Raw genomic sequence first — 12,437 nt, 5'->3', positions numbered from 1 at the left:
ATAGAGCATCCCTAAAATAAATGGTATATACAACATTAAAAAATGGGGCCTCACCTCCCAGTAGGGGGCTGTGACAAGCCTTTCCTATCACACCCTGAAGTCCATTTTCAAGGAGAACATTTCTTTGTGTATTAAAAGGAAAATGTTCACTTAATGCTCTGCGATGCAAAAACAATGTGTTATTTTATGCCTGGTGTTTTCAAAGAAAATAAAAAGCATTTCTCAAAAGAGAAAAAGAAAAATTGTGAATGCCTGCATTTGTTCTTTCCAGGCCTCTGTTATTAGTCCTAATGAAAATTGCTGTGAATACAGATACCATGTATAATTTTTAAGGTCTTTAGAAGAGAGGCCTCAGCTCCTCCTTTTTATTTTTCTGTTTCTGACTTATTAAAAAGTAAGGAAAAGCAAAATCAAAAATGTAAAAAGTCCTGGTATTTTCAATGTTTATATTTAAAAATCAAACTGTATTTGATGTTTTCAATCCTGTCTCTCTGATTGTATGTATAAAGTCATTTCAAGAGAACATCAAAATTCTAAATGGGAAGCACCAGCCACATGCTCTCACTTTCTGTACTCCGTTCCCACTGGGAAGGGCCAGACATTACTCAGGGAAAACAGAAGATGCCTCTATGCATCTCTCTCAAGTCACCCATAGTAGAAAAGCCAAGTTTTACATTAAATTGTACTTATTATAAAAATACATTCGGCCCTGTGTTGCTTGTGGTTTTATGCCATATTTTACACGGGGTTAAATTCCCAATAGCTCATAAGAATTCCACGTCATTTTACACAGGCCTGGTAAGTATTAGGAGACTAAAATTTTGTTGTTATGCCACATTTTGTTAAGGATTTTCTTACTGCTTTATGATTGATGTTCCTGAAATTATTTCACACTTTTGCATACATTTGAAGAACACCATAGCTAATCAGATGATATCTTTTATTTTTATTTTTATTTTTTGGAGACAGTCTTGCTCTGCTGCCCAGGCTAGAGATCCCACCACTGCACTCCCAGGTTCAAGCAGTTTTCCTACCTCAGCCTCCCAGGTAGCTGGGATTACAGGCATGTGCCACCACACCTGGCTAATTTCTTGTAATTTTAGTAGAGATGGGACTTCGCCCTGTTACCCAGGCTGGTCTTGAACTCCCAAACTCAGGCAGTCCACCCGCCTCGGCCTCCCAAAGTGCTGGGATTACAGGCGTGAAACACCATGCCCGGCCAGATGATACCTTTTAAAATATGTTTCATTTCTTAGAATTTGTTACCCAGATATTGAGAGTTCCTGATGCAGTCTGATGAGGTGGTTAAGAACATGGGTTTGGAGCCAGAATGCCCTGGATTGCAGTCCAGACTCTGCCATGTGTAAGCTGTGTCACCACAGAAGTGTCACTTATTTGCCTGAGCCTGAGTGTTTTTTTGTTTGTTTGTTTTTGAAACAGAGTCTTGCTCTGTCACCAGGCTGGAGTGCAATGGTGTGATCTTGGCTCACTGCACTCTCCACCTCCCGGGTTCAAGCGATTCTCCTCCCTCAGCCTCCCAAGTAGCTGGGACTGCGCACCACCACGCCCGGCTAATTTTTGTATTTTTAGTAGAAACAGGGTTTCACCATGTTGGCCAGGATGGTCTCAATCTCTTGACCTTATAATCTGTCCATCTTGGCCTCCCAAAGTGCTGGAATTACAGGCATGAGCCACCACGCCTGGCCAAGCCTGAGTGTTCTTGTCCGTACCCTTCTCATAACAGTAGCACATACACAGTCTTGTCGGGAGGATTTAATAGTAAAAGCATTCAGCACAGGGCCTGATACATGATAAAGCATTCAGTGAGCCTTAGCTGTTATCATTATTGTTCAGTGTTATTATTTCTTATCCCTGTGTAATGTTTGCAGGATGACTGAATGAAGCTTTAGAAAAAATGTCTTAAAGATGTGAAGGTAAAAGAAAAAAATGTCACATCTTTAGTATAGTGGTTTTCTTTTTTCTTTTTTCTTTTTCTTTTTCTTTTTTTTTGAGACGGAATCTTGCTCTGTCACCCAGGCTGGAGTGCAGTGGCACGATCTCGGCTCATGCAACCTCCATCTCCCGGGTTCCAGTGATTCTCTTGCCTCAGCCTCCTGAGTAGCTGGAACTACAGGCACGTGCCACTACATCCAGCTATTTTTTTTTTTTTTTTTTTTTTTAGTAGAGATGGGGTTTCACCATATTGGCCAGGCTGGTCTCAAACTCCTGATCTCAAGTGATCCACCCACCTTGGCTTCCCAAAGTGCTGGGATTACAGGTGTGAGCCACCATGTCCAGCCTGTGTTTTTCAAAGTGAGATTCCCAGATCAACGCCATCAGCCTCCCTGGGAACATGTTAGAAATGTACATGGCCCCCACTTCAGACCGCCTGACTCAGGAATTCTGGTTTCTAACAAACTAGTGACACGATTCTGATGTGCTACAGTCAGAATTATAGCTTTCCAACGGTGCTTTTCAGCCCTAATGGACACTGGAATCACCGTGGGAGTTAAACAAACAAACAAACCAAAAACTACTGACACCCAGGTCCCACCCCCAGAAATTCCTATTTAATTAGTTTAGATGGGGCCCCAGTATTCATAAGTACTTTTGAAAAGCTCACCAGCTGAGTTTATTTTGCAGCCAATGATGAGGACACTGCTCAGGCCACATCCTATTATCAAGTAAATCAGTATTTCTGGGAGTGGGACCCAGACATCAGTATATTTCCATGACTCCCCTGAATAAGTCCAACGTTCACTCGAGGTTGAAAGTCACTGCTTCTGAGCCTCTAGCAATCCTGAAATTCTATGTGAGTGACTGACACTATGGAAACCCATGTGGCTGCAGTGTAGAGTAAGGACTCAGGGACACATGAAGCTGAGCTTTAGGAACCCACCAGTCCCTCTTGCAATGCTACCTGTGGCTGCTACTCCAGTAAAACATGGCCCAGAGATTGGGCAATCCTGTGAGGGTTATCACGTTGCTGCATCATCCGACCTTCACTATTTCATACTTCTGCTTCCTCTGATACTCCATTCACTCATTCGGTCAGCTCGACATTCTGGAATTTTTTCATGTACCCTCCAGGGCATCAGACAAATTCCTGCCTTCATGGAACTTATACTGGATTGTTGAATCTTTACAAACATTTATACTGAATTTTGTACTAAATTTGTACTAAATTTCAGTATAGTGTCAGAAGTCCAACTTTAACCAGAGACTGTAGAAGGAGCTTGTTCATAAGCACGTGCATCCATTACACAAGCGGTGATTCCAATTTCAGGTGAACCAGGGCCACCTGCAGATGTGGATGACTGTCCCCGAATCCCAGGCCTTCCTGGGGCACCAGGCATGAGAGGACCAGAAGGAGCCATGGGGCTCCCTGGAATGAGAGGCCCCCCAGGACCAGGTATGAGCCACATGCTGATTGTTCATTATTTTCATGATATATTGCTGAAATGAAATTCTAGGTGTTTTATTTTGTAGCTTTTTATATGGAGCCTAAACAACTAGTGAGGAGAAAGCATGTCTTTCCCTTTGCGATTTGTTTCTACCTTGATCCAAAGTACATCAATCATGGGCTAACTGGATCCACACATCCCTTCTATTATTTTATTTTATTTTTGAGATGGAGTCTTACTCTGTTGCCCAGGCTGGAGTGCAGTGGCACCATCTTGGCTCACTGCAAGCTCCGCCTCCCGGGTTCACGCCGTTCTCCTTTCTCAGCCTCCCGAGTAGCTGGGACTACAGGCGCCCACCACCACGCCCAGCTAATTTTTTGTATTTCTAGTGGAGATGGGGTTTCACCGAGTTAGCCAGGATAGTCTCCATCTCCTGGCCTCGTGATCCACCCGCCTCGGCCTCCCAAAGTGCTGGGATTACAGGCATGAGCCACTGTACCTGGCCCATCCTTTCTATTTTTATGTGGAACTCCTACTTAAATCTTTCATTCTTGGCCAGCTTTTGGATGTGGAGTTTTGAAACCTCTTAGCACAACATAGTAGATGTTCCATTAACAGTCATTAATAGCTGCCTACTTGATTTTGAATTAAAAACAATTGAATTGGGGCTTGGTGGAGTGGAAACAGAGCCTGCAAGAAGGAAGAAGGAGCTGTTAGAGGAGGGATGGGGAAAAATAGGGTCTTGCTGTACGTTTTGGCAGTTACTACATGGTTAATCCCTAGAGCATTGCTCAGTAACTGCCGGGGTTGCAGGATCCTTATTCAAGTATTTAAGCGAAACCATTCTTTTAAAAAGTGTTCTCCATTTAAAAAGTGTTCTCCAGCCAGGTGCGGTGGCTCACGCCTGTAATCCCAGCACTGTGGGAGGCCGAGGCGGGTGGATCACCTGAGGTCAGGAGTTTGAGACCAACCTGGCCAACATGGTGAAACCTTGTCTCTTACTAAAAGTACAAAAATTAGCAGGGCTTGGTGGCGGGTACCTATAATCCCAGCCACCTGGGATGCTGAGACAGGAGAATCGCTTGAACGGGGGAGGCAGAGGTTGCAGTGAGCTGCACTCCAGTCTGGGCAATAAGAGTGAAACTCCACCTCAAAAAAAAAAAAAAAAAAAAAGAAGAAAAAAAGTGTTCTCCAAATGGTTTGTTTTCTTTCCACATATCCCCACTGCATTGGGTAATTTACAAAGATATTAGGGAACCCAGGGCTGGGCATCTAGAATTCACTGTTCTCTTTAGACCCATTGATAGTAGCTATGAGTCTAGAAAACTCATGGGCAAATTCTTTGAAAAGGAGGAACCAGGATGTTCTCTCTCCTTTCACCCCCCCCACTGCCCCACCGTGATTTGGACTTTTTTGGTTCAGGGACACAGTAATTGGAAGCAGAACTGAATTTTGTACCACTTGTTTTACTTGTGGTTCCCCAAAACCAAGAAGTTAAGTGCCCAAGAGATGTTCCTCTCAACAGGAGTCAGACTCATTCTTAGGTGGTGACCAAAACAGCCCTGGAGCCTTCCTCAAATTAATTTGGGTTTTCGTTGTGTGTGTTTATTGCATTGCATCTGTGTTTGTGCACCAGGTTAATTGGGTGTTGGTTGTAGCAACTTCTTTTAACGGCCCGTGAGAACTGGGAATTGGGCCAGTCTTTGTTTAACTCATCTTTCTTGATACTCCTTGCATACATAAAGTTCTGTCAGTCGGTATTACTAGTCACTCAACCTCATTTTAAAACCAAGCTGCCTTGTTATGTATATATTTGCAATATCCAGAGCTGGGTCCCTCCAACTTAAAAAAATAACTTCCAAGTTGAAGATGTGACCTATAACTGGGTTCTGCAAATTCAATTCAGTAAGTACTTCCAGACTCCCTCTACTCTTTGTAAAGTATGCTACTAGGTGGTGTGGGTGATACAAAGATGAGTAAGATGTGTTTTCCCCCTCCAGGGTCTCATAATCCCATGAAAGAAATAGCCAGCAGAATATAAATAAGTTAAAGTAATGGTAGATTATTACACAATTCATGTTAAAAAGGAGTTGCAGGCCAGGTGTTGTGGCTCATGCCTGTAATCCCAGCACTCTGGGAGGCCAAGGTGGGCAGATCACCTGAGGTCAGGAGTTTGAGACTAGCCTGGCCAACATGGTAAAACCCCGTCTCTACTTAAAATACAAAATTAGCTGAGCGTGGTGGCAGATGCCTGTAATCCCAGCTGCTTAGGAGGCTGAGGCAGGAGAATTGCTTGAACCCAGGAGGCAGAGGTTGCAGTGAGCTGAGATCGCACCACTGCACTCTAGCCAGGGCAACAAGAGTGAAACTCTGTCTAAAACAAAACAAAACAAAACAAAGAGTTGCAAGTCAAGGGTATTGGGAGAATGGGATGGTGAGAGGTTAATTCCAGTGTGGAGAACTACAGGACTGCTAGGACCCCAGTAAGAGCTGGTATTTGACCAGAGCCTTAAGGAAAGGTTGGGCTTTGAGGAGCCAGAATTGTTCAACAGAGAGATGGCAGGAGCACAGACTGGGCTGGTTGGCCTAATAACCAGGCATCTAGGAGTTAGCAACATCCTTGCTACTGTAACTGTGGTCCTGGTCCAGCAACTAGCAGCAACTTTGGTCCCGCCCCAGACCTACAGAATCAGAATCTGCATTTTAACAAGGTCCCCAAAATAGTTGCATACATATTCAAATTTGAGACGCCCTAACTATTATATGAATGCACTCCTTAAAGATTCAGCTAAGAGTAGAACATTTTTTAGCAAGGCAATCCTAGCTGCAGGTTAAAATCACCTGGAGGATCTTGAAAGAATATTGGTGCCTGGGCCTCATCTCAGACCAATAGAATGTGGAAGGTGGCAGAGCCTGAATGTTAACATTTTTCAACGCCCCCCAGGTGACTGTAGCAGGCAGCCGAGGTTGAAATGCACTGCTCCACCTCAACATCAAAATTGAGGCCAGAGGGATGGTTGGGGTCACCCACTGTGGTGGCTTTAAAAAAATAACCAAAGAAAGTAACTAGGAAGAGAAAAATATGTGAATGGGTTAATTCTTTACACTGGAACATGATAGTTATCTTTGACATGAACAAGAACAAGATTCTCTCTCCATAGACTATGAGCTTCTGAAAGATGGTCTAGTGCTTATGTGGCCCAGGTGTGCTTGCCTGTGATGTCTAATTCCCCTGACTTAGGGTTTCATGGGCTCATCCGCTGCACATGGCCATAGGAGGGCCTTCCCTGGGTTCCTGTGCCCTCTCTTTATTGGAGCCACTGACCCTGCCTGCTGGAAGTGGGGACACTCCAAGGCCACCTCTCTAACACCTACATGATTATGATGTTTTTAAAAAAGTGCCCCGTCGTTCTGGTGAAGCATCGCCTTCTCTTCCTATGTTCTCACCATGTGGCCCAGCTTCCCTGGGGCTCCTTTTTGTCCTGTGCACCCACTCCCAAGCCCTTGCTTTCTTCTGGGGCCCCTCTTCTCTGATAGGAGCCTCTGGGTTCCTGTTACAAAGGACCTCTCTTCCCTGCCATGTATTCCTCAGCCTTGTCTATGCCCGCTGGGCACACTGGCTGTATTGGTCATCCTGTCCAGTTACTAAAGAGTGACAGGTATATTCTAAGGGCCTAATGCCAAACCCTGGCTGACCTGGGCCGTCTGTAGGCCATGTTGCTCATTCTCTAACATTTCCTGAAGGCATTTTTTTCAGCAGGGTGTGAGGGGCCATATATACCACTCCAGCCTGGGCAACAAGAGCGAAACTCCATCTAAAACAAAACAAAACAAAACAAAAGAGTTGCAAGTCAAGGGTACCGGGAGAGGTTAATTCCAGTGTGGAGAACTGCAGGACAGCTAGGACCCCAGCAAGAGCTGGTATTTGAGCAGAGCCTTAAGGAAAGGTTGGGCTTATATACCACCACCACATATACCACCCTCAAGATTGGGTGCCGAAAAGAAATGGCTGCCACTAGAAAGAACAATGTTCACTTAAAATGATGTTGTTGGTATCTTCCTGTTTTCCCTTCAGAATCTTCTCTTTTCTGCTCCTCTACCTCCTCCTCCCCCCCACCAGCCTCAAGTAGACAAAAAAGATAACTACTGAGTACTCTGCTTAATTCCTGGGTGATGAAATAATCATCAGTACAACAAACCTCCATGACATGAGTTTACCTATGTAACAAACTTCACACGTACCCCTGAACCTAAAATAAAAGGTAAAAAAAAAAAATTTAAAAATCTTTTCTTTCATTGCTAAGCTGATTTTGTAACCATGTGCTACAGCTGAGACTTACATAAAAATGAACAAACTTCTGGCTCTTTCCTGCCCAATATGGGTGGATGACAGCCACATGAAGTGGGTCGATTAGTCCACCACAGGAGGCCTAACGCTCTTCTACACACAGATCTCTTTGATCTACAACTTTTCCTTCCAGGGTGGCCCTCAAAGGCTGAAGCTTCCTACAGTGAACTCAAAAGTGTTATCCATTTTGTTTTGAACTGTTCCTGCCTAATGGACGTACCCATACCCTGTTAGGGTTGTATTTCTCTTCTAGGCAACACTTGCCCTCTCAGGAGGTCATCCATCTAACACTGGAGGGTTTTTTTTGATGTTTAGTTTTATTCCTTAAAACTAGTTCCAAGTAGGGAACAAGTCTGTAAGGTGGAAAGCTCTGAACATAGAGCTCAGGTTAATAAGAAGAGCCTTCCTTCCTGTTTCTCAGGAAATGTCTTCCGCCTGACAATTTCTCTCTACCTCACCCTAAAGGGAGTAAAGCCCATGTGATAACATCTGGTGTGAGGACTCTTTTTCCCAGATCTACAGTGATCTCACCGTGAGTCTATACATCAGGAGGAATGCCTGCTGCTGCCTGTTCAGTGGAAGGGAGAAACTCCTAACCCATAAGCACTAAGGCAGCCCTTTCTAGAATATATTGCATGTTGGAGTCATCTTGTTGGATGAGACAGAGAAAGGAATGCTCTGAGCTCACTGTTGGGGCCCCATGTTCCTTCCAAGATAACTGATACTCTCTTGGAAGGTGGTGGAGTTCCAGATTCCACCAGCAGTGCCACCCCAGGGAGAGGAGGTTTCTGCCCAGTCACCAGGAAGGGCAGGGCTCCTGTCACCTATATGGGGAGGTGGGGATGTTTCCTTTCTCACCTACTGAATGGTAACCATGTACAGCATGCACTCCAGGATACTCTGAAATAATTCGTTTCTAATCCTGGGAGCACAAAAGCATAACAGGAGCATATCGGACACTGGGATGTCTACACGGAGTGTAGCTCAACCAGCACAGGGCATGGAGGGGAGAGACTGGCTGGTTGTAGGGATGTAAGAAGAAGAAGGGGACACTCTCAGGCAGGCAATATGAGGACTCGACTTTACAAGCAGTGGGGCGTGTGGAACCGAGGGCAGGGAAGTGAGACATCTACCTCATTACCCGAACACTTCAATCCCCTGCTTCAGCTTTGGAGCCAGATGATCTTTGCTGCGACCACTCAACCCTGTTGCTGCAGCATAGCCGTAGATAACACATCAATGAATGCATGTGTTCCACTGTAACTGGGGTTACTAAAATGGGCAGTAAATGGCCCACAGGCTGTAATTTGCCAACCACTGTTATGGAGACTGTAAGAAGCTTGAGGGCAGGATATTCTTATTCAGTGTGATATCCATATACAGGCCTGGGTCATGGAGGGTGTTTGGTAAACATTTGGTGAATGAACACATGACTCTTGGATGTAGCCTTGGATGTGTGGAGTGGTTTCTCAACCTCAGTGCTGCTGACATTTGGGGCCCGATCATTCTTTATCCTGGAGGGCTGTTTGGTGGATTCTAGGATGTTAAGCAGCATCTCTCACCCCTATCCTGCTAGATGCCAGTAATGACCTCTTCCTCCATGTGAGGACCAAAAATGCCTCCAGACATTGCCAAGTGTCTGCTGGAGTGAGGGGCGGGGTGGGGTGGTGCAGAACCACCTAATGTTGAAGACCATTTATGTAGGGAGGGATGTGGTAGGAGATGGGATATGTACCTTTAGCCTATGGGGGAGGCATTTGGTGAAGGGGAAAAAAAAACTTTCTTACGAAAGAAAAAAAAAGGTAACTTAAAACTAAACACACTTTTAAAAGACACAGTTGCCTGTATATTTTTCCAGTTTTATTTCTGCATGATCATCCTAGGCATACTCGTTGGCAAACTGTTTTTAACATAACCTTACTTCTATGTCATTACATATTTTCCTACAATATTATCTGTAGTAGCTGAGGAATGTTGTGTTACCTGATTGTGCCATAATTTATTTAACCACTACCTTCACCAATTATTGATTGGTTTGCTGCCAGCTGCTCTGCTAGAAATAAGTTAATCCAACAAGGCCCTGCTTTTTGGAGCCACAGGCTAGCAGAAAATGAAGACATTGAGCAAGTCAGTTTGGACATGTTGAGTGTTAACAATGGGTAATGTGGGAATTTCTAACAGGGGAGCTGAACCTGGGGGTAGGGAGGGGGTGTCACGAGGAACATTTAAGGCTTTGGTTCTCGAGCTTCATGAACCATCAGAATCCCTGAAGAGCTTGTTAAAACACAGCTTGCTGAGTCCCACCCCAGACTTGATTTGTTAGGTAAGGAGAGGGCTCTGAGAGTCTTTATTTCTAACACGTTCCCAGGTGCTGCCGCTGCTGCTGCTGGTCCAGTAACTACTCTGATTTAAGGAGTTTCTACTTTCTCATTATGATAAGCAACTGGTAATGATATCTTACTTATATGCATCCCTGATTATCATGAAGAAATAGTGTAATGGATAAGAACAGAGGTTCTGGAAATAAGGGCTGGGTGTGGTGGCTCACGCCTGTAATCCCAGCACTATGGGAGGCTGAGGTGGGCAGATAACCTGAGGTCAGCAGTTTGAGACCAGCCTGGCCAACATGGTGAAACCCTATTTCTACTAAAAATACAAAAAAATTAGCTGGGCTTGGGTGGTACACACCTGTAGTCCCAGCTACTTGGGAGGCTGAGGCAGGAGAATCGCTTGAACCCAAGAGGCGGAGGTTGCAGTGAGCTGAGGTCATGCCACTGCACTCCAGCATGGCCAACAGAGCAAGACTCCATCTCAGAAGAAAAAAAAAAAAAAAAAGCCAGGTGTGGTAGCCCGTGCCTGTAGCCCCTCCCAGCTACTTGGGAGGCAGTAACTTTAGCCTTTGCGGGAGGCAGGAGAATTGCTTGAACTGGGAGGTGGAGGCTGCAGTGAGCCGAGATTGTGCCACTCCACTCCAGCCAGGGCAATACAGCGAGACTCCATCTGGAAAAACAAACAAAACACAAAAGAAATGAAAGAGCAGAGATTCTGGAAATAGATGACATGTGTTCATAACTCTGGCTCTACCACATAACCCATGACTCAGTTTCCTGATCTGTAAGAAGGGCTGATTGTGAGGGTTATGTGGATTCACTAACATAAAAAGCACTTAGAACACGGCCTGACACAGAATAAACAGTACTTGTGTTTGCTATTATTGTTGTTGTTTCTTTAAACTAAATTCCCTGAGTAGAATTTCTGGTTTCAAGAATAGGCAGAAATGTAGGATTTTCAAAATATGCCTCCAAGGTCATCACCGGAAAGAGTTTTAAAGTTAAATCAAATAGAGCACTGGTTCTCAACGTGTGGTTCCTGGGACTGGCAGCATCAGCATCACCTGGGGACTTCTAGAAATGCAGATTCTTAGGCCTCACCCTGACCTACCAAGGCAGATGCTGATTTCTACCAAAGTGTGAGCCAGTGTTCCAGAATGTCACTGAGGTTCTGTTCTCAGGAGCAGTAGTGACTGTGTCATTGCGCTGCTTAGCCCTGTGTTTCCTATTGATGTTGCTCAGGTGGGTTGAAGGAGGAAGATTAGAGTCCAGGGTTGCTCTAGTCAAGTTAGCTACTCTACTACGTGTGGACGCACAGTCGGGGCCTCACCTGGAGCCACAGAGGGGCAGGGAGGAGCCTGTGTGGGAAATCTTCGATTCCTGCAAACTTGCAACACCAAGTCAAACCTCCTTAAACCTCCATGCATCCTTTTCATGACAGGGTTGCTGCTTTAAGGGTAGAGGGTTTCGGTCAGCGTCTGTGTTAACACACTCATTTAATGGTTATCAGGCAAGGCTGGTCCCTCAGTAGGGTGGGGGAGGGAGGCTCCATGAATTCCTCAGTTGACTGGCATCCTCAGCTTTGTCATCATCCCACAGTCACTGGAAGGCGAAGGCAAGAAGCAACAGTGAAAGCCACTTAAGCAAGCCCCTTTGACTTAATGTTTGATTTTAGGCTATGTGTTGGTCTGCTCGGGCCGCCACAACAAAGTATCACCGACACCATGGCTTAAACAACAGACATTTTTTTCACAGTTCTGGATGCAGAAGTCCAAGATCAAGGAGCCACGACAGGGCTGGTGTCTCCCAAGGCCTCCCTCCGTGGCTTGCGGATGCCACCATCTTCCTGTGTCCTCACGTGGCCTCTCCTCTGTGCCATTCCAGGGACATGCATCCCTGGGGTCCCTTTCTGTGTCCAAATTTTCTCCTTGCATAAGGAGACCAGTCAGCCTGGATTAGGGCCCAGCCTAAGAGCCTCATTTTAACAGAATCACCTCCTTAAAGGTCTTATCTCCAAATACAGTCACATTCTGAGATACGGGAACTAGGACTTCAACATATGAAATTTGGGGGTAGACAAATCAGCCCATACCAGGCTACTCTGTGGGAGAGAGAGAGAGAGAGAGAGAGAGGGAGAGAGAGAGAGAGAGGGAGAGAGAGAGAGAGAGAGAGAGAGAGAGAGAATGAGAATAGAATAATAAGTAGAGACTGGAAGCCTGGAGAAGACTAGTAATTCAGGAAATTAGGTATAATAGCAATAAACTTCCTCAAAGACAATGATTGTGCCTGCTCCCCTGACCGAAGGGAGATGGTGGCTAATGATTTGAGGCCTTGACAAAAAAGTAACTGCATACT

At 45.2% G+C, this 12,437-nt stretch overlaps 1 protein-coding gene across 1 annotated transcript in view; it reads left to right on the top strand.

Moving 5' to 3' along the window:
* The window catches only part of COL4A4 (collagen type IV alpha 4 chain), a 155,593-nt gene that overhangs the window by 132,797 nt on the left and 10,359 nt on the right, over positions 1-12,437 (top strand). Inside the window, exon 44 of the mRNA XM_054549909.2 lies at positions 3,287-3,412. Within this exon, the coding sequence (XP_054405884.1) occupies positions 3,287-3,412 (126 nt within the window). The remainder of the gene's footprint in view (positions 1-3,286; positions 3,413-12,437) is intronic.

The sequence above is a fragment of the Pongo abelii genome, chromosome 11 (genome assembly GCF_028885655.2).
Source record: "Pongo abelii isolate AG06213 chromosome 11, NHGRI_mPonAbe1-v2.0_pri, whole genome shotgun sequence".
Lineage (NCBI taxonomy): Eukaryota > Metazoa > Chordata > Mammalia > Primates > Hominidae > Pongo > Pongo abelii.
Note: the sequence above shows the minus strand (reverse complement) of the source record. Positions and strands in the feature narration are given on the sequence as shown.